Here is a 23,729-nt window from a genome sequence, read left to right on the forward strand (position 1 = left end):
TCCAGCACTCAGCCCCCGAAGCACCACTAACTCCGCCTCCGTTTCCCTCGTAAGATTATATTATTTAAACATTCTCTATGATAAAAAATGTTTGTAAAAAATATTTTAATAGCACGGTTTTGGCGGTTATAGAGTTCTAATGACGGTGTTCAACTAAAACCGTCGGTCTCACGGTTATATAATAACCGTCACACCCTATTGGTTACATAACACTTCCCTACTATTCGACTATGAGGTTCATAGTCGAATCAGACCTATCCGAATCGAATCGTCGAATCCTCGACTATTAGAAGTCAGCCCTCATCCACTTTGATCTTCAAAACTTTTCAGACCTTTTACATTCACACAAACAGCTATATTACACACTACATGAACTATACTGTAATATCCGAGAGAAAAAAAACATGATCAGCACTTTTTTCAAAATTACCACAACCAAACAAAGTCTGATTCATTTCAGTGAATCGGTCACTGAATCATATGAATCATCACTCAATAGTGTTTACCACAATCACTGCATTTTCATTGTTCTTTCTATGTAGCACAATAAATATAGTTAAGTGCTCCAGTTGATGCCACCTTCACTGAGATCATCGTTTTATTATATGTTTATCTAAAATATATGTTGTCCACTTAAATAGCATGTATTTGGCTACATTTTGTTAGTAGCTTGTTGTTTAGCTAACTTGATTTACTGCTTTTTTGTCTGTTTTTTGGTCTAATATTTGAATAACTCATTATTGAAAGAGTTGTGCAAAGGTTGTATGTTCAGCAAACTCTTTACTCTTGTAGACAATGTTGAAAAAGCACATTTTGACCCAGACCACCTCAAACCATCCATTTCAGCAGCATGTTTCATGACAAATGTGTCTGAACTTCAACCTCAAATCAGCTATTTTTAGGTGCGAAGTGTTCATAGCTTTGCAATTCCTTCACACATTGCAGCGCAGTGCATTAGTAACTATTATGGCTGGAATTTCTATACATTTCTATATCAATGTTTAGGGTATTTTCTTAACTTGAGACAATGGTTTAGCTTCCTTTTAATAATCTGTTTTCTGTGGACATTCAGAATATGAAAATTGTCTCGATTTCTTTCCATGATATAAATTTGGCCAAGAGTAAAGAGAATATTCAACCAAACTCAAAGATCAACTCAAAACAGAGATCAGAAAGGCGATTGGCACTAAAGAGTCAGATAGGACTTCTACTTTAAAAAAAAGTTGGAGTTGCATGAGGATGGAGATCTTCTGTCACATTATGGCACAGTCATCCAGTCTCTGTTAAAAGGCTCTTTGAGCAGACAGAGATGTTTTTGTTCACATTATTGTTTACTGCACAGTGTAGATCACAGTGACATAAGGCTTGTTTCTCTGTCAAAATGAGCTCTTTCAATGAAATACTGTGTGTGGCCCTGCTCACATCACAAGGTCTGTCCGTCTATCTATCCATCCGTCTGTCCATTTTATATTTCACAATATTATATCAGATCAAATTAATGTAGCATTGGCGAGCATAAGAGACTTCTTTCAAAAAAAAAAAAAAAACGTTTTCTTTAAAAAACAATGATTTTTCAATGATAGTGTATATAATTAATTTGAAAATGTTTGCTAGAATGATGTTTCATTGTGAAAGTATTTTACTTTCTTCATTACCGGTGACTGGTGTTAAAGTTAAAGGTGACCTATTATGCCCCTTTTCACAAGCTGTAATGGAGTCTCTGGTGTCCCCAGAATGTGTCTGTTAAAGGTACAATATGTAAGAATTTTGTAATAAACTATTTCCAAAAATCACTTGCACAGTGTGATATATTTCCTGCAGTTGTGTACTTGCAATATCCCAAAAGTCTCCAAAGATTTTTTATTTCAGAGAAATTCCGATTTTAAATAAGTGGCCGTCCCAAAAAAAAATGTCGCCTGACAATGACGCAATATCCGCGCTATCCTCGGTTTCCGTTCATACTGCCATAGCCATGACGTAACCATGGCGACAGACGTGGACAACTGCGTAGTGCGTAACGTTTGGCGGCACGCCGTTCTTGTTTCTTTCAAACATAGACCATTGCAAGCAGACTTTGGGACAAACAAGGAGAACTAAAATGAGGATCAATATCAGCGTGGCGTTTTTGAGATGCCGAGAGCTCCACGTCCGCGACTAACTTGGACTTGACAGAGCTTCACGAGTCACGACTTGACAGCTTTATTAGACAGGTGAGCAAATGTACATAAAACAAATCAATGTTATATAACGTTAGCTCAACATGATGAAATGTTAGAATATGGTCAGTATGTTATTCTAATGTTGATCTAGCTTACTGCTAGTTTCGTATAGCAAACAAACTAACACGTAGTGTAACATTATAACTTTCAACACACATTTAAATGCCGTTTAGTGTGATAGTGTAACGTATTACCAAGTGAAGCAGCGCTGCGTTACCTCACAAGTTTAATTCGTCTAATAAACTGACATGTGTGAGTAATCTAGCACTTGCGAGTAGTTCGGTAGAATTAAATGTCCTTGTTCCTTTATATCCGCGGGACTCGCGTGTGATATCTGTCTCTTTAGCAATCGCGACCTGCTTCATACCACTGTAATGTTAAAAAACATGAATGTTTGCACTCATCCATAAACATTATTAGATCCATCAGCTTGACAGCAAATCCCTTCATTCATCTCATCACTGCGTCATCAACCTACGCCTTTGTTATTGTTGGAAACGGCGCCCTCTTGTGGCTAAAAAATCGTACATATAGTGCCTTTAAGTTTCGAACCGCAGAGATGGAGAGACCGAAGAAGTTACAACTTTTTAAAATCCACCTGGACTATTCTGAATGGTTAGTGGATAAATGTATGTAGTTGTTGTGTAGCATGTACCATCATGTTAATCTAAAAATCTTTATGAAACAACTTTTGTGCAAATCCAGAGTTTGCAGTGGTTAGGCCACCAGACTAAAATGATCTTCTTTACCAAAATAATGTTGTTTCGATGTTTCTTGACCCTTTTTTCTTTCTTTCGTTCAAAATTTTTGATTGAATTTCAGTTCTAGGAGTTAAGTTTCAGCTCAAAATACCCCATTGATCATTTATCAGGCTATAGCTTGTCAAATTTGCCCCTATTTGGGTGTGAGCAAAAACACTCAGTGGGTCTCATTCATGAAACATTCGTAAATATACGAGTAAATATGAGAGTGATTTGCGCGTAAAGAGACCTTCCCGAAAACTCATCTCCTGATTCACAAATACTTCGTAAACGTCAGATGTGATAGTGAAATGTGTGTGTGTGTTAATGAATTCCAATCAGTCGTAAATGGGACGCGCGTGCACGCTCATTCTCAATTACCATAAATCCCGCCCATTAAATCTGACTGACAACTATATATGGGCGTCATATTATGACACTAAACGAAGGATTTCAACGTGTCTTCTCAAAAGCAAATGAAAAAGAAAAAATTCTCAGATGCAGAAATCAAAGTTTTATTATCAGAAGTTCATTCAAAACACCACATTTTATTTTCAAGCGTACATAGTGGCGTATCAGGTCCTAAAAAAAAGCAAGCTTGGCAGCATATTACAGATGCAGTTAATGGAGTTTCATCTATTAATCAAACAGTCCCAGAAGTGAAAAGAAAAACCGTATGTAATTACTATATATAATATTTTTTCAAAATGCTGTGTAAATAAATATGTACCCGATTAAGGTGAATTAAAATGCAGCCTTAGTTATTAGTGAGAAAAACGTTCGGATGTTAAACTCACTATTTACGCGTGGCTTGGAGCAGGTGTAGATTTCTTTCGTACCAACTAACATTTGGAAAATACGAACATTTTCATGAATCCGAAAATTTACGCCAGAACCACTTTACACACGATTTACACAAAAATTAGTTCTGCTTGTGTTTCATGAATGAGACCCAGTGTTTTTTTTTAAACACTCCCAGCTACTCCAGCAACAACAAAACTGGAGAATGTCACGCAGCCAAAATGTCAGAAAGTGTCAGTAGCGATGTTCAGCTTTACATGTTCGAACCGGAGAGATGGAGAGACTCGCGAAGAAGTTGCAACTTTTAAAAATTCACCTGGACTATTCTAAACGGTTAGTGGATAAATGTATGAAGTTGTTGTGTAGCATGTACCATCATGTTAATCTAAAAATCTTTATGAAACAACTTTTGTGCAAATCCAGCGTTGAACTGACCCTCGACTTTATTCGTCACTTTTCCTTTCCATAAATGAAGTTCAACAACGCTGTCCTCAGTCTATGGAGACTCTTATGTGCATTGGTACATCCAATAACAGAACATTTGTAATTTGGCACAGACATTGTATAACTCGACAGTGAGGAAACAGAAATGGCAGACTCACTCAGGGCGGGGTCTATGCTAATCAGCATGGGCGGGGCTTCCCCCTACTTTTACGCAAAATTAGGGGGAGATCTGGAACCGGTCGTTTGGAGAGGCTGTTTATGATTTATGGGGATTATATAAAAAAGGAGTGGGTGGATTTTTACCATTATAGGCTGGCTGTTTACACACAGTGTGGACAAACATCTGTGTTCACTTCAAACCCCTTATAAAATTGAATTTTGCATAATAGGTCCCCTTTAAAGCTGAAGTGTCTGCTAAAAATAACTGTTTTCAAACAGGTTTCCCCAAACAAACCTTAGACCTTTCATATGTATTCATTCATTTCTTTCTGTATGTATCATAACATGTTGTTGTCTTTTGTTATTGTTTTCTTAGCGAGTTCTGTAAAAGTCTCCAGTTGACATGTAAAGATATTTATATGGAATATGGATGGATGTACATAGGTAGCCACTAATGCCCTCCAACAAGCAATTAGACTTGTGAAGGAAACTTTGGAAATCATCGCTGAAGTTCCCCAGAGACTCTGGCGTTTTGAACTGCTGTGTAGGTAGACTCGTGTTTATCCTGGATAGGATTCTTGATTAAAATGGCAGAGAGTAAGAAATTGGCTGAGTTTGCAGTGGTTAGGCCACCAGACTAAAATATCTTCTTTAGCAAAATAATGTTGTTTCGATGTTTCTTGACCCTTTTTTTCGTCTTTCGTTCAAAATTTTTGATTTAATTTCAGTTCTAGGAGTTATTTTTAATGCATGTTGTACTTGTAAGAAAGCCATTCGATATTAAACATCCCCCCCCCCCCCCCCCCCCCACCCCCATCCTACGCTGAGGGCGATTTTTATTTTCCTTCCAAGCTGCAACTCCAAAAACAGTCGAGCAGACACCACAAGAAAGGCCCTCTAGGTCACTGGAAGATGTAGACTCACCATTGGACGGCAAAAGAAAAATATCTACTTTCATTCAAATTATACCTTACAGACCATACCGAACAATTCACATCAAATATAAACATCCTTTTGGAAATATAACTTCACGTATTGAGTTGCTCTGGACTTTCTAGAGGGTGAACAGTATTTTACGGGTCTCTCTCCTGTAATACGGTGGATCTCCTTAATATAGTAGATCGCCACCTTCAACGATGCCCAATATTTGTATTTGTAGCTCCTGCCAACAGGAACTGCTTGCAAGTGGTGTTTGTTTCCTATAAAAGCATGTTAATTCAGAGGCGGCCACAGTGTAAACTAGCCTGGCGTTTTACAGATGTAGCCTGTTAAACTAAATCACTGTACCTGCCTGTTCGTTTCATATGGCTAAGGCAGGACATCGAGCCAAGTCTTAACGTGTGTATATATATATGATCTCTGTTATTGCAAATGTATTTTTAACATTTTGAAAACATTCTGCCTGCCAAATTGGTCCTTCATTATGTGGTGTTCATTTGGAGATTCTTAAATATTACATCTAAAATTAACTGTCTTGAATGACTTGGTTGGGTGGGGGCTTGGAAAAAAAATTCAATCAAATTACAAATTCAGTGTTAATTAATGCATTGCATAAAATAGAGAAAGCGGTGCAGTTAATTATTTAAAAAAATATTATTTGTAAATATATTAATATTTCATTTTTTGTTTATTTTATGAAATCAGATTTTTTTTTTTTTAATTGTCATTTTTGCTTCAGTCATTGATCAAGGATGTACACTACCATTAAAAAGTTTAAGACCAGTAATTTTTTTTAAGGAATTAATGCTTTTATTCATTAAGGATGCATTAAATTTATCAAAAGTGACAGTAAAGACATTTATAACGTTTCAAAAGATTTCTATTTATTAGTAAATGCTGTTCTTTTGAACTTTCTATTCATCAAGAATCCTGTTTTCAACATTGATAATAAGAAGAAATATTTCTTGAGCAGCAAATCAGCATATTACAATGATTTCTAAAGAATCACGTGACACTGAAGACTGGAGTAATGATGCTGAAAATTCAGTTTTGCATCATAGGGATACATTACATTTTAAAATATATTGAAATAGAAAACAGTTATTTTAAATTGTAATAATATTTCACAATATTACAGTTTCTTACTGTATTTTTGATCATGCAGCCTTGGTGAGCATAAAGTGCTTTTTCCCCCCTCAAAAATAAAAATCTTACTGACCTCAGACTTTTGAACAGTAATGTGTGTTACTGTACTTAAATTTATTCATGATCATTTATTTACATCAGATGATAATATCAGGGGTCTTTGTACTACCAAAGTGGCGCATTGTCATATTTAGATGCCAAACACTGCTAATATTTAAATTTGTGTGATGCATTTGTGATGTGGGTGTGAACATAGAGAAAAATATTTACACTAGAATTGGTAATTAGCTTTGAGCCGCAGGGTATTCCAGGATAATGCTTATAATTAACATAGAGAGCAAAAACAAGCCATAAATTAAACATGCTATTCAAACTGTATAGGGTGCGTTTCACTCTCTGAAGCATTTAAATTTTCAGTTAAAGGTCCTTTAAGGTTTTTTCCCATATGTCACATTATTTTGTGCATGTATGGCATTGTTTAGCAATGTTACCAAATTATATTCAGAGATATAACTACAAGCTATTTAGTTAAACTGCAGTTAATACAGTGCAAGCAATATGTTTAACTAGTTAGTCCCTTCACTGTGTGTTCAACTAGGTTCAACTTGAAATAAAATATCTAAAACATTCCATGCGTTCCAGACTTTCGATACATTTTAACGACAGCATTCTTTATCTGTTTAAACAAATACCCACAAGCAGGATCACAAAGCAGCCCAGAGCCTCTGCCAGGCAAACGTCTGCGTGCCGTGTGAAACCGGTGAGTCACCGAGCGTGATAGTGGTTTGTCACATGTTTGGGAGGCATCTCTTCATCACACACCCCGGTTGTCAGGTACAGAATAATCTATTGCCTCTTACAGGAATTGCTCGTTTGGAGAACAGAGAGGCTGACTCGTTCACACACGCATACTGAGATAGATGCAGCGTACCAGGCATATGTCGTGCCTTTATGAGCAAGAAACTGAAAGAAGAGAAGGGCCTCCACATTATTTATCTTTATTTTATTACCTCACCTCTTTATCATAGTTAATGTATTAACTAACATGAACTAGCAATACATTTGTTACTGTATTTATTCATCTAAATGTTCAGTTAAAATGTTTAATTTATTCATTAATTTTTGCCTGATTGATCAGTGTGTACACTACATTTTATGTTGAGTCAGTTTGGAGTTTTTTTAAGTGGAATTAATACTTTTATTCAACAGTGATGCATTAAAATGAATTCAAAATGACAGTAAAGACATTTATAATTTTACAAAAGATTTCTATTTCAAGTTAATGCTGTTCTGAACGTTCTAATCATCAGTTTTCAACATTGAAAATAAGAAATGGTAACACTTTACAATGTATTAACTAACATGAACTAACATTAGCAATATAATAATTGTTACTGTATTTATTCATCTTTCTTAACATTAGTTAATAAAAATATAACTTTGTTGTTCGTGTTAGTTCAAAGTGCATTAATGTTAACAAATACAACTTTAGAGATTTTAATAATATATAAGTAAATGTTGCATTAACTAATATTAATAGATGTATTGTTCTTTCTTTCTTCATGTTAACACATTAGCTATGTTAATAAATGAAACATGATTGTAAAGTGATAGCGAAGAACGTTGAGCATCAAATCATCATTTTAGAATGATTTCTGAAGGATCATGTGACACTGATGATGCTGAAGATTCAGCTTTGCCATCACAGAAATAAATTACATTTTAAAATATTCAAATACAGAAACAACTATTTTAAATAGTAATAATATTTCACAATGTTACTGTTTTCAACGTATCTTTCATCAAATAAATGCAGCCTTGGTGAGCATCAGACACTCCTCTCAAAAACAAAGATCTTTCAGACCCCAAGCTTTTGAATGGTCGTGTGTGTTAAATGACATGTACCACCAAAAAAGTGTCACATTGTCATTGTGCATTCAGTTCTTCTAAGAGACAATCCTTCCACATTATAAGCAGCTAACCTCACATCACCTCAGGGTCAGCAGAGACAGCTAAGAAGGATGGAGAGGTAGAAAGAGAGCAGGAGTGAAAGAAGTACGCACACATGTGCGGGGAGAAGGCTGAGCGTTCACGAAGCCTCATGACTCATGAGTAGCAGTATCACACCCACCCCTTCCCTCTCCGGAGAACCACGCGTCTTCAGAAGGAAAACAGAGGAAGGGAGCAAAGAAAGTTGGCCCGCACGACTCCGGTGATGTCACGAGCATGTGACCCTGCTTCTCCAGTGACAGTGTTCTGAGGGAAAGAAAAAAGATTTTTTAAAGGCTCGTGCCTCTTTGGGTTTGTGTGAAGGCTCCGCTCACATCCCGAGCAACCACAGAACCGCAGAAAAGTTCGGCTCTGGATTTTTGCATGGGGCTGCCGGCGGCGCGTAAATGGTTAATTGTCACCGGTCAACTTCAGGTTTGAGGACCGCACCAACCAGTAAGTACTCTTCAACCAACCGCACTATCCTCTGCAGCAAGCTTGGCTCCGTCCTGTCCAATAGGGCGACAGATTTTTGCATTTTTTCCTAAACCAGACCTGGTTATTACTTGTGGTCATGCAAATAGTTGATACAAAAACGCATTTCTTGTGGATGTTTTTTCCTTTTTTGCATCTTCCCCTGGCACGCTGCTGCACGCTCCTAACCTAAGAGGCGTCAAGGGTCACCAAAAACCACAGAGAAGCGAAATTTGGGACCGACGGTGGCGACCATGGCATCCAACAGCCTCTTTAGTTCTATGACCCCATGTCAGCAGAACTTCTTCTGGGGTAAGTGCCCAAGGATTTCACCCTGTTCTTGACCGTTCCACGTGCTGGACCGTATAATAAGGAACTGCGTTTTGAGAAGCAACAATCATGTGTTGATGTTTACAAACATTCGGCTCGGCCAGCCATCGTAAAGCCCGACTGCGTGCAGGAACTGTTGTAGGGAAGCTCGGGTGCTGAAGTGTCATTGTAAACGTAATGCAGGCTTTTTGGGATATGAGTTTGAAATCCAGTATAAAAGCAAATAAGTGAATGTTTGACATTGACTGTTAGGTTAGTGGGTGTGTAAGCTGAAAGTCCAGAGATACAGATGAGAAAGTCACCGTAAAGTCTTCAAAAGTTGAGAAATGTATTTCGATATTCTTTGCAAAAGGTATTTGATTAAGCATCTTTCTCAGACTGTCTGGCTGTGGGTATATGTATATATATATGTGTATATACAGTATATATATATTGGAATTATTTGGGTCGGAATAAATTCTAGTGTCTTTTAAGTGACGTTCACTGAAAATCCTACTCGTTTTATAATTTATTACGTCTGTTGACACCTGGATGCTGAGACGAAATATACAAAAATAGTGTCTGAAATTGTAGAAAATATAAAAACATTATTAAATACACAAGAATAACAGGCAAGCACAAATCCATATTGTGCATAAAGAAATATGACTTTCCCATGTCACAGAGAAGTAAGAGAGCCCATTCATTCTGATCTATGGGTTTTGCCGATTCCTCCAAGAGAAATGTTGTAAAGCCGTTTTGGAGTGTGAATGTCTGCTTTCCAAACACAGCTGTGCGGAGGCCTGCTCCTTCAGCACGCGTGCTGTTCTCTGGCGTGTGTGTGTGTGTGTGTGTGTGTGTGTGTGTGTGTGTGTGTGTGTGTGTGTGTGTGAGCGGGGAACCCAGAGACACTTGCAGCAATCAGAGCCCCATTAGCATGTTAACCTCTGACCCATGCTCTCAGGGGTGAGAGGAGACCAGGATGAGAACGGGACGGGGGGAAAGTTTGTCTCGATTGTGGCTAGTGCAGATATGTACATGTACAGTAAAAGACCACATGAGACTCTCACTGTATTCAGTTAATGTGTGGTTTTAGTTTTTAAATAGCTATATTTTGCATTAAGGCAACATTTTAGATTTAACGGACAGCATCATTATGGTTCAAAAACTGTTTATATGAACATGCTTGAAATTGCCTTCATGGAAGAAGTTACTTCTGTGTGAGACCTCATTATCAAAGTTATTTTATAGTATTTTTTCTGCAATATGTTTTTGCTGATTTTTTTGCTATCTTACATTTTGCTTTCTGAAAGTATAAGTCGACTTTGTGACCAAAAAAAAAGTTCTCTTTTGTATGTTATCTGCTTAATAGATTTTGATCGGTTTAGAGGAACATATTATTTAAATAATTTGACGGGGAGGGGTCATTTTATGAATAAATAAAAGGTTACTGTTATTGTTTTACACATAAGTTCTCTGTAAAGTTGAAACTAGTTGTGTGTGGTAGACACGGGTGCTGAATATTAATCAGTTTGACTTGCATTCCACATTTTATATAATTTGCAAAACTCTTAACTCTTAAAAAAAAAAATATGATCAGTAAGTTATAACAAAATATGTTTTTGCATTGCTTTAACTCATCAAAATAAAGTTTTCAACTTTGTTATGTTATACAAGATTCAGCAAAAAAAATTAAAATCAGTTTAATGTAATTTAAGTTGAAATGACTTAAACATCCAAGTTGATTGAACTTTTTTACAGTGCTAAGAGTTTTTAACTTTTCATATTAGTGTCCACTGATAGATGTCATGACCAGTGAAGGAAAAAAGAGAAAAAAAAAGAAACCAGACCCTACCAGACACATTATATTTCATTCAGGCTCCACTATTGAGAGATTTGGATTTAATTAAGTAGAAAACATTCTCTGTAACGCTGCCTAATGGCAGATGGGTGTGGAGTAATTGTCTACATGTGTGGCATGAGACAGACTCGCTAGGTTTCTCCAGGGCATATTTTGTTGCTCGTTATCAAAATCGAGCTACAGTATTGACAATTATCCCATGGTAGCAATTATCATCTAGCGAGAATGCAAGACATTTTCAAAATAAAAAAGATTGATGAAAGAAAGAAGACAGTTTAGTGACTCAAAGTCTTTAAACGTTCCAGAGAATCCCAAATAATTTGAGAGGAGTATTAAAAGGCAGCTTCTGTTGCATGCATCGTCTGCTCAGATCCCACCGCCCGCCGTCATTCCTGAGACATCTTAAAAGCAAACCAGACTTGCTTTTTCCGAAGCAGTGCCAGAGCAGGGAAGCCCTCTCATCAATAGGTAATTGAAGCGAGGGGAAAATCTCTGACCCTGAGCTGCAGCTTCTGTGAAAGGGAGAGGATCATCTAAAAATATCATCAAAGCCATATTCATTTAGCACTGTTTAATTGTAGCTGGCGAGCAAACATGTAATTTCGACAGCAATTTTTAGATATTGAATGGTCCTTGGGGTGTATTCATTCACTAATGGTCAGGTAGAGTTTTGTGGGCACACTACGCCTTTTGTGAAAGGACTTTGAGGTTATAGTCTCGTCCTTCACTGTTGCCCAATTCTATAACTAAAATAACATCAATTATACAGTAAAACTTAGTGACAAATATCATTACAATTATGAAAGTGAGGCTGGTTTGCTTTTGAGATGTCATATGACAGCCAGTGGTAAGATTTGAGCAGTTGACTTTGTTTTAATATTAAATTCATTCATATTTTAAATAAATATTTATTTATTGCTCTTTCTGTCTCACTTACGTTCTCAATAAATCATAATTTAAATGAATATTTAGCTATCCGATTTATCTATATTTTTACATTCTCACTAAATGATAACTGCAACTATAAAATAATTGTACATATAAAATGATTCACAAGCACAGCCAGACGCACAGTATAAATGTACAAATGCAAGGTCACTATGATCTCTTTTTTTATTGTATCACTATTTATTATCATCTGTCTGTTTTATTGTGTAATGCGGCTTGAGAAGCTGCTTTAAAGGCGTTATTTAAAATAACGTTTTTTATTATTTTTTCTTTTCTCTGGCACCAGAGAATAAGGAGTCTCCGTTGAGCTTGTGTTCTATTAGGCTCCGTTTACACTGCAGATCTTGATACCCAATTCTGATTCGGTGACTGTGTCCAATTTTTTTTTTGACGACTAGCTTACGTCTTCTTTTAAAAGTGTATCATATCTGATATCTGCATTTACACTACACATTTTGGGACACAACCCAAGGTAGGCATACTGACCTGGAAAAGCTGAGCCCGAAAAGGAAGTAAAAACCGCATGATTTGCAATGGACGCAGGAATGATAATACAAGCTTTTAAAGGTCAGTAAAACATTGGGTTGAGCCTTCGTCCTCCATTGCGCCATTGAAAAGAGTCATGTGATCGTAGTTGGTCTCTACCTGAGTTGACGTCATTCGCCACGTCGCTTTTTCAATGACGTAAGACTCGCATTGACAGGAATATTCAATCTGTACGCTTACATGGCAGATGCAAATACACATATCCGATTCATATCAGATTTATCTCCACATATGAATGAGGCCTGAAACCTGATCTGAGAATATTAGAATCCATGTGCATTTTTCCAGCTTACATGTTCATGGGTCATATCCCATCTTTGCCACATGGTAGGAAATAATCGGAATTGGGTCACTTGAACCATAATGTAATAGAGATACTAAAGCACTGTGTGAATTTAAAGGTACAAGCACTGATCTATATAATGATATATATATATATATATATATATATATATATATATATATATATATATATATATATATATATATATATATATATATATATATATATATAATCTATGTCATTCTATATAGATCAGTGGGTACAAGCGAAAAGTCATGTGACAGGAAGCATTACAACAATGCTGCGATTGGCTAATTAGCATATCAATATGATAACCTTGTAAATTTAATGAATATTAATAATATTTTTGACTTTAATGTTTTTGAAGCAACGTAAAAAAAAAAAAAAATTAAACGTAGTGAGTCTTTAATGTGACTTAATTTTAATAAAAACGATGTTAAAGGGATAGTTCACACCAAAAATGAAATGTATTTCATCATTTACTCACCCCAAAAAAATATTTTGAAAAGTTCTGTTTTTCTCCATACAATGAACATCAATAGGATCCAGTCTTGTTTACACCCCAACTTTCTTAATGTATTACTTTTGTGTTTTGAAGAAAGAAGGTCATACAGGTTTGGAACAACATGAGGGTGAGTAAATGATGACAGGATTTTAACAAAAATATAGGAATGTTTTTTTGTTTTTTTTGCTTGTTCGTATGGTAAATAGTAGGAAATGTAACGTGAATTCCCTTTAGAAGTCCACAACATCACTTAAATTAGTCCAAGCTAAAACTATTCGCAATGTTTAGATGTGCCCCAATAGTATGTTTTTATGAAATAAAAATAAATAATGAATTAGATAGATAAATAATAAATAAAGTCTTTTCAATTTTGATTAAAGAGTTACTCTACACGTCGGATGGGATGTGTTATATTGTCCGACGCCGGCCTTTGATCAATCCGATGAAGCTGGTGGGAACTGACGAATGAGAAAAGGAAGAGGTAATTTGATTAACGCACTTAGTCATACAGTCAAAGAGCATGAAACCGATCCCTTTTGTCATGGTCAGGGCATATGCACAGACTGAGCGGCCGGAAATGAAAAAAGGTTGGACGTATAGCGTCACGATGCAACAGGTACCATCTCTTAATTTGGTTCTATTACCAGCCCACACACCCCCTTAAGGATAGAGGTGTTAAATGGATCAGTTGCACACCTGAAGAGTAGTTTGTTGGCAGTGGGACTCCAGTTCTGGCTGCGGAGCCTAACAAGCCTAATGCTGTAATCTGAGCGGGCCAGTGACACGTACAGGAAGACGTAAAAAAAGGCAGGGATCACCTTGCGCCTCTGAGCTGGTGCAGTAGTATGTCACAAGAGACAAACGGCTAGATCAGACACCACCCATCTGCTTCGGTGCTGTCTTCATCACCCTCGTCTTGTTTCCTCCCACACGTTTAAACGCGATAGCTCAATCACACTCGGCACAAAAGGGCCCTATCTGTTGTAAAACCCCCTCGAATCACTGACATGCCACCTGCGCTGCGTCCTGCACAGGACACAAAGGTTTCTGGGAGGCGTTCCCGCCCACAGCGGCCCACACACACTCTCACAAAGGCTGAAATTAAATATGTGTGCGGCTCAAAGCCCAGAGAGGGACAGCGCACACCTTGGCCTTGTGTTCGGTAATTGACTTTGATGTCACACTGACAGTGTGTGAGGTGTCTTGAGGGATGCTGGGAAATCCATGCATGGGGAACGAAGGGGCAGGGATCTTCTTTTATTCACTTTTACTCAACACGTATTCAGACGGGATTGAGAGAGAGAAAAAAAGCCTCCAAAACAAGACTTTGAACTTGAGTCAATCATGGGGAACATTTGTGTTTGCCTAAATAGGTCTTTTACACTTCAACAAATCCTGTGTATGTTCTCCTGGGTTTTATTTTAGATGCTCTTTAATGTTCTTTGAATAGTAGGGGTAAATGTGCCCGAGCAGCAAATACTAGACTCTTCAAAGCGGTAACATATAATTACAGCACATTAGTTGATTTGTTGGTGGCGTGCATGTCTCTGTTGTTTTGATGTGCATGTGGGAAATGGAAGGCCTGTTCTCTTAGGCGAGAGAACGGCAAAACACTGATTTAACAAGAAAGTTCCCAGAGAATTTAAAGCACATTGTGACTTTTTTTCACATCGTCTCTCTTCATAAAATGAGTGAGCTGCCTCACTGCATACTGGCTACATAGATGGCATTCTGACCATCAAACTTCATAAGTGGCTTATTTTATAACGTTCTGCATAGGTAGGAACTCATGGGATACCGTTCAAAAGTTTGGGGTCGGTAAGATTTTAAAAAAATGTTTTTGAAAGAAGTCTCTAATGCTCACCAATGCTGCATTTATTTGATCAAAATACAGTAATATGTCATATTATGAAATATTACAGCAATTTAAAATAACGGTTTTCTATTTGAATATATTTTAAATGTAATATATTCCTGTGGTGGCAAAGCTGAATTTTTAGCATCATTACTCTTTAGTGTCACACGATCCTTCAGAAATCATTATAATATGCTGATTTGATGCTCAAGAAACATTTCTTATTATTGTCAGTGTTGAAAACAGTTGCTTCATATTTTTGTGGAAACCGTGATACATTTTGTTTTGCAGGATTCTTTGATGAATAGAAAGTTCAAAAGAACAGTGTTTATTTGAAATAGAACTCTTTTGTAACATTATAAATGATTTACTGTCACTTTTGATGAATTTAAAGGTGCACTAAGCAACTTTTCTTTGTTAAAAATGTACAAAATGTGTTGATAAGCGAGAACATCATGAATCTACCTTCCAACCCTGTGTTTTTGTCTTATCCTGAATCACTACAGTTCACCTATAATAAGTGTTTATATTGGGACTATTTTCGACTGGTACCACTGCGGAGTATCCCAGTACCTGCGTGACTCGTCATGGACATAAACAGAGAGAAGTAGTTCCGGCTACAATGTTCTTCCACAAGACTCATGCAGTTTTGTTTATAATACGCTAGAGCACTAAAAGATACAAGTGCTGTCCTGCTGAATGAGAGTAATCATTTATTAAAAAAATACTGACTCAAAACTTGTATATCTTTAAATAATTTGATGTTTTTTTTATTCACCATTTCCCTCACTTCATCCACCATCTTTGCCATAGTGCTTTTCGGATTGATTTCGCTGTGATGGTTTCGATCACCACAATGTTCGCTTCGAATTTGATCTGAGGATGCTGCCAACCTTTTGGAAAACTCTTTAAATAATGAGCATAGACGATGATGCCTTGAAATGCTGCCTTTGTAGGAGTCATTAGCTACAGTATGTTGCCAAGTGTAATTTCGGTGAAAAACGTATCACAAAAACCATTTGTGAAGAGAGCAGCGTTTAGTCACATGATCTTTTTCCATGTGCACCTCAACTAAAAGTAGTTTCCATAGTTTACATCTTCAAGGGGGCATATAGATTTTTGTTTTCAATTTTATTCATGTCTTGTTTTTTATCCAGCATTTTTTTGTGCAATATATCCCAAAATTTGCATAATATATGTGGACAGAAACCCTGCAAACCCTTTGTGAAGACAGATCCTCTCTGTGAGAAAATGCGCTTCATGTGTTTTTCTTCTTAATGTCATTTTTTTTTTCTTCAGAAGAAAGACAATATTGTCTTGGGAGGATTATTCTTGACATACATAAATATGCTTTCTCCAGTCATATTTTGGTCTCTTAATTGTTATGTGCCACAGTTCAAATTAATCACAACTTAAAAAGCAATAATCTGTGGGAACAGTGTATGAAAAGTGATAATTGTTAGTAGTACAAGATTTTTACAAAAGTCTGCAAATAAATTTCTCACCAAATATTGTCCCTCCGAAAGATGCTCATAACTTTATATGTTTGATCTTACTGACATCCTGTTGCTTTGCAATTTCACAAGTTCAGAAATTTGTTTTAATCACAAATGATTTGTGGAGCAACCGGGAGACCCTCTGTGGAAACGATGCAGCTTGTTGTCATCTAAATTCAAATAGTCTGTAAAACAATCCCACATATATGTGAACTAGCCACATGTTCATACCAACCTACACTTGACCACCGGTATACACACTCAGCCCACGCGCTGCCCATGACCTTCCCCTTCAGGCATAGTGGAATTTATCTTTCTGGTAAACAGCAAGCAAATGTCTGCTGAGACACTCCTCATGGCTTCAGGATTACAGTACGGTTAACCCAAGTCTGATGAAGCCAGCTCTTTACTGTTATTTGCCTTCACCTCAACCCTGTGGCGACGTTTCGTCATGCTAAGTGTGTGGAGTTTTTTTTTTTTGTGTGTTTGGGTCTACATACTGGAGCTATTGATTATTGATCAATTAATTAGGTTCAAACATTATTTATAGTAGTGGTCCTCAACTGGTTTTGTTTCAGGACCTAACTTAGTATGGCAAGCCGTTTTTCCTTTTATTTCATTGCCGGCATTGATATCAACAATTTAATTTTCACTAGTTAGAATGCTAGTTCTTGATATAAGGAATTCGATTTCTACTTGTAACAGTGGCAATTTTTCATATCAGGAATTACATTTCAACTAGTAAAAATGTTCATTCTTGATATCAACAATGACGTCATTACTCGTAGAAATATGAATTAGAATGCCATTTAAATTCAATTTTTGATATCAAGAATTGATTTCTTAGTTGAAATTACAATTTCACACATCAGAAACACAGCTGTTAATAGTAAAAATTTATGGCAAGCCGTTTTAACTTTTATTCATTCCCAGGATATGAATTCTTCTTGATATCAACGATTTAATTTTCACTGGTTAAAATGCAACTTTTTGATATCAGGAATTACATTTCCACTAGTAAAAATTTTAATTTTTGATATCAACAATGACGTCATCACTCGCAGAAATATTAATTCTTGATATCACTTTGTTACTGTCACCATAGGCTGCCATTCAAATTCAATTGTTGATATCAAAAATGTATTTCTTACAAGCTGAAATTCCAATTTGACATATCAGAAATGAAATTATTACTAGTAAAAACCACCGTTTTTGATATCAATAATTATGTGGTTACTAGTGCAAATGTCTGTTGTATATCAACAATTGAAATGCTACTATTAAAAATGTTCATTTTTGAAATCAATAATTCGGTAAACATTTCAACTAGTGAAAATTGAGTGCTTGATATCAGGAACTTATATTTTACTATAGTAACAAAGTAAATATTGATATAAAAAATATGATTTTTACTATAAGAATTGTATTTCTGATATGTGAAATTGTCATTTCAACTAAGAAGAAATCAATTCTTGATATCAACAATTGAATTTGAATGGCAGCATGTGGTGACATTTAAATACAAATATCAAAAATTGCCATTGTTATTAGTAGAACTCTGATTCCTGATATCAAGAATTAGCATTTTAACCAGTGAAAATCAATGTTGATGTCAATGATTCATATCCTGGGAATGAATAAAAGTCAAAATGGCTTGCCATACACATAATGTAGAAGCAAACTTGTTTTCTTTTGCACAAAATGTCAAAAATGTACATGAGAGACTGAATAAGATCAGAACAAACCTGCGCTTGTGTCGTGACACATCAGTTGCATGAGAACCACTGATTTATAGATCCTCGAGGGGAAGATCATAGGAGGCTACTGTTTAGATACAGAAATGTATCACCATATTCTGTTTTGTTGTGTGATTTATTTTCAGTTAATTGGTGAAAATGATGTTTTAAAGATCAGACAGTCTTGCCCTCGAGCTATAGTTACATAATAGCATGTATAATTAGTGTAATTGGATGGCCTCCTGGGCTTTTAATCAGCAAAGTAACTGATTTAATTAGACTTAGATGTGTTGTGCATCTAAATGAAGATCTTAATGTCTAGAGGAGATCTTCAAGAGGATAATTATTTTCTTTCCAGTCACAACATCTCCTGCATTTTAAAATGGTCGTTTTTGACACATTAAATGTATTTTCATCCTTTCATGTTAATAATGTTATTAAATGATCATGATTTAATCAGTTTAGCAGTTAAATAAAACGAGCAATACAACACAGTGAGTTTGAGACATCTGAGATCCCTGCAGTTTAATGCCAAAGAGTAATTTTGTTCAATTCTGAAAATGTCTAGATTGCACTGGTATGTCGAAGGCGAACCACAGGCGTATCACTCCTAAAGTGCTGCGATTACCAATAATATAAATTCTCCCAATGGGATTCGGGAAGACAGTCAAATGTTCCTTCACGAGTTAAAATTCTTCTGAGTTTGGTTCAACACCCTAAATTAGGTATCATTTGGATTTCAAAAAGAGGCGCACATTTTGGCTGCTACAGAAAAATCGCTCCAACTTTTGTATGAAGCAAAGACTTTTGCATTTACTGTAGTTTCAGTATAGCTGCAAAAAAAAAAAAAAAAAAAACAGCTGCAAAAGTAATTAATCATTTCAATCTATTGGAACCCGTCATCTTCAGGGGTGCTTGAAGAATATCTGCATGTCATTTTTGCATGGACAGAAAATGGGCAACCACAACTTTGTATCATAGAAAGATGTCTGCATGATGAGAACTCGTTTTTTTTTTTTGGGGCCATTTATTGGGCGAGAGAGTTCAAAGAGGTTGAATATAATCTGTTCAGACTGGAGTCGGTTCCGAAAGAAAATATTCCCAAACCCTAAAGTCATTGTGGCAGTATCATTACCCTTTACTCGCAGTAGCATTTTCTCTCAATTACCTCCCTGCTATCACATTTAGCCTGTTGCAACAACCATCACGAGAGTCGAAGACTGAGAAGACTCTTTTTTTTTCCTTAGATTTTTGGGTTGTATTACCATTTTCCCTTAAGCACTGGGAACGACGAACTCTAGTTGAAATGTCTTGAAAGAATAGAGAGCTGGACAGGTTTACACCCCATGAGAATGATTCGATTTCGAGCAAACAATGGCAGCCTTATTTTTATGCAAAAGAAATATCAGACTAGAAGCCAAGCAAATCACCTGGTTCCACAGATTTTTGACGTCCTGGAATAATTCATTTAATCCACTGCTGTGCACATATGGCCAGGTTATATTTTACCCCCTTCCTAAGGTTTACGTTCAACTCTTTGCAGCTGCGTTAATATCCCAACTTTCCCTTTTTCAGACTTTTTTTCTTTTTTTAAACACCTGAGCACAAGCCCTCCTGCATCCAAACAGGGAAATAAAGCCGGAGCTGTACAGCAGCGAGGTGATAGGTGATAGCTCCCTTGCGAGTTGCTTTCTGGATACCTGCCTGTTTGGGTTGTCCTCTGGATACTCTATCCATCAGTAGTTCATATTATACAGCCAATAAATCATCCTCAATCTACTGCGGGATGAGGTGAAATCCCCCCACATAAATCTCCTATTAGTTTTACCTTGCACACAAAATAGAACTAACTGACTGTGGATACATGAGAACGGCGTAATAACTATAAATATTTTTCAACTAACCAGGCCGTTTCAGAGAGGAAGTCGACCCGTGCAATCCACAGCGGAAGGCGAAAGTGTGAGGTGGAATTCTGAAGGTTAATCTGGTCCAAAATAAGCACGCTCTTGTACAGAAGTGATACCCGACCCTCGTCCAGGAGTGCCTCGTGTGAGGGTCTGCTTTAGACTGATCCCTTGATTATTCCTCTGACTCGGCTGAATAAATCACTGATCCACACTCGCTCAATTACACAGCAGATACCAGTTGCAAATGCAACCTATAGTGCATGTAAAAGGAAGACCCTTTTTGTGGGCTTTGTTTTATATACAAAATAATATGTAGTTCCCACCAAAAGTGTTTGGACAAAAATACCATTGGAATGGTGCACACTTTCCAAGCAAGTATTACACACACACACACACACACACACACACACACAAAAACTTTATTACGATAAAACAATATATAGTGCTCAAAAATATAAAGTATTGTGGCACTTAAGTTTAATTAGTTTAACTTATTTGGAGTACTTCTTTATTGCACAATGCACATTTCTTAATATTAAGCCTAAGATGTGTTTTAATATCACTGTTAGTAAGGAATCAGGATAGTATGATGACTGTATAATATCAGTCTTTAAATGCTAATCAAATTACTGATATTTGCGCCATTATTAACCACCCAAAAAAAGCATGTCTTAAACTAGACTCCACTTTGCGCTGCTCTTGTCAGTAGATCACAAACAGAACTTTCCACTCCCATCTGTGCTTTTTTAGAATTGTGCTAAATACATTTATATTTATGTACTTAATATATATATATATATATATACCCAAAGAGTACAATTGTAGGGTGTATATATATATATTAAGTACATTACTATAAATATATTTGTAGTATACTTAGCATAAAATAAATGTATTTCAAATACATTTTGGTATTTTTATTTTTCACTAGGGAATATAAGGCAATTAAGCATTTTGCTTTAATACAACAGTTCACTAAACAAGAAATCAATATCGAGTAACTTACAAGTTACTTAAAGGTTCTCTAAGCGATCCTGGGTGACATCACTTCTTGTTGACGTTCGAACTATTGTCAAACAAAACGGAGGCTAGCTAGACCCTCCCTCCTCCTCATCCGCACACTAACCCCCCAAACCACACCCCCAAACCCTTCTTGTCGGTCATTGGCTGGAACAGTTTGTTATGTTTCGGGGAGCGGGTCGCTGCAGTTTGTTTTTGTTGCTGTTTGTGGAGCCTGGGCTGTCTACAGAGATCGCGTTTCTTTACAGTGTGTTCAGAGGACAGGCAGCCAGCGGATAGTGAGGAGATGTTTGCTGTATGTGACAAAAAATGTTTTGGCCAAAAAACGCGCGACATCGCTTAGAGCACCTTTAATTTTTTTATTTTATCTTACACATTACCTTTATTGGGTTCACTTTATTTTGATGGTCCCTTTAACACATTCTGTTGACTATAAGTAACATTGCACCTGAATGTCTACTAACTCTTATTAGAGTTTTAGTAGAGTAGTAGACTGGTAGGGTTAGGGTTAGAATAAGTTGACATGTAGTTGCAAAGTCAGTAGAATGTCTTTTGGGGGACCATCAGAATAAAGAGTTAGCAGATATTAAAGGGTTAGTTCACCCCAAAATGAAAATTCTGTCAGTAATTACTCACCCTCATGTTGTTCCAACCCCGTAAGACTTTCGTTCATCTTCGGAACACAAATTAAGATATTTTTGATTAAATCTGAGAGCTGGATCACTCCTCCATAGGCTTCTTAAGGGATCGAAACTGGCCGGCCCAAAAGTTATGAAAGACATCGTTAAAATAGTCCAAGTGACTACAGTGGCTCAACCTTAAGTTTATCAAGCGACGAGAATGTGCGCAAAAAACAAACAAAAATAACGACTTTATTCAACTAATCATTTCCTTCTCTGTTGGCCTCAAGATTTCACGTAGTGAAACAGCGCAAAGCTTCTTGGTTGTACGTCACACGCATCAAACACATGACCAGCGTCGGCCAAAAGTGAGCCTACGTCAGACGTACAACACAGAAGCTTTGCGCAGTTTCACTACGTGAAATCTCACGGCCCACAGAGAAGGACATTAATTGGTACTGTGAGTGTCATGTGACCTACCAGCGTCAGGTGCGTCACTGCCATTCATAAATCCTCTCCTGTGGCCTCATGGGATAGTAAAGCGTCCATCGTACGCACACTTCAGGATCTCTCCAGAAGTACTAAGTCATGCAGGTACTTTTTCTGTGAGAGTTTTCATGGTGTAAATATGTAACTTGCAAAAAGAATCAGTGAAAATCCACACCGCTAGCATCTCTAGACCAGTAAGCTAAATATCATATCTTATTTATAATAAGTTTTTATTTTTTATAAATCTTTAATGTATGTTTTGTATTACATTTACGATACTTTTGTGACAGAAAATCATCGAACAGCCTACTGTTGCTATGATTACCTGGTCATGCGAAGACGTTTGAAAGCAGCAGGTAAACATAAATCTCAAGCTCACTATATATATATCTTTTTCAATATTTAAAGAGAATGTATTTTTACCTGCCGTCAAATTGCAGTTATAAGGGCCTCATCGGAATATCAGTGTGACATGTTTCTCAACACACAATTCACTGACGCGGGGAACTAGTCGCTCGCACGCTTACTTGAAGTCAGGGAGTATTAAAAAAAATCTCTGAGCTGTCGCCATGGCAACAGCATTCAATCTCTTATACTTGACTTTAGCGTTACGGGTATTTTAATGGGAGCCTTTGTCACATATTACCAGCCTTTTTATTCCCCTTTTCCCCCTCACAAGCCGCAAAAGTTCCTTTTCTGTTCCTATTTTTATGTACAAGTGATCTCAATTAAGGACCTCCATGAAGGCTAGAGGCGGCAGACAGTCATGCCAATGAGAGCAAAAAGGAAATTGTCTTTGTAGCCTGCCACCAAAACCAGCCCCCACTTCTCCATCACCACCACCACCACAGGCCCCCCCTACTCCCCTTTCCATAACGAGCACAGCGCACATCCCAAAAAACCATCGTGTTCCTGAAATTTGCGACCATAGCACGGGTCCAATTTGCTCCCGGAGCCAGTTCTTGTGCCTCACTGGCAACTCAAAGCACTGAAGATCTCGTCTGCACTGATGATGTCACTGACCAGTCAATGACATGCGCCAATTATAGGCTCAGATTAAATCTGGGGGTTGAAAGGATGTTGAGAAGGTCTTCCTGATGAGGTAAGGCCACGAATCCTGCGTACGACTCATCGCCATCCCGCTCTGCGCGCTCGCGTATGTTCTCGTGAAGCGTGCCAAGGATGGAAAGTAACTATTTAAAATTGGAAGCCTCCGTAGCCC

The 23,729-nt window shown here is 37.0% G+C and overlaps 1 protein-coding gene across 3 annotated transcripts in view; it reads left to right on the top strand.

Annotated features, from left to right (window-relative positions):
• Nucleotides 1-8,418: 8,418 nt before the first annotated feature.
• runx2b (RUNX family transcription factor 2b) overlaps nt 8,419-23,729 on the top strand; it is a 51,937-nt gene continuing 36,626 nt past the window's right edge. Inside the window, exons 1-2 of one of the 3 annotated variants that reach the window (XM_056269305.1) lie at nt 8,419-8,893; nt 9,106-9,223. In XM_056269305.1, the coding sequence (XP_056125280.1) occupies nt 9,166-9,223 (58 nt within the window). In that variant the 5' untranslated portion in view covers nt 8,419-8,893; nt 9,106-9,165. The remainder of the gene's footprint in view (nt 8,894-9,105; nt 9,224-23,729) is intronic. The other 2 variants (XM_056269303.1, XM_056269304.1) reach the window with 2 other exon arrangements.

This window comes from Rhinichthys klamathensis, unplaced genomic scaffold (assembly GCF_029890125.1).
Source record: "Rhinichthys klamathensis goyatoka isolate OS25496 unplaced genomic scaffold, OSU_Roscu_1.1 h1tg000281l_1, whole genome shotgun sequence".
NCBI classification, from domain to species: Eukaryota; Metazoa; Chordata; class Actinopteri; order Cypriniformes; family Leuciscidae; genus Rhinichthys; species Rhinichthys klamathensis.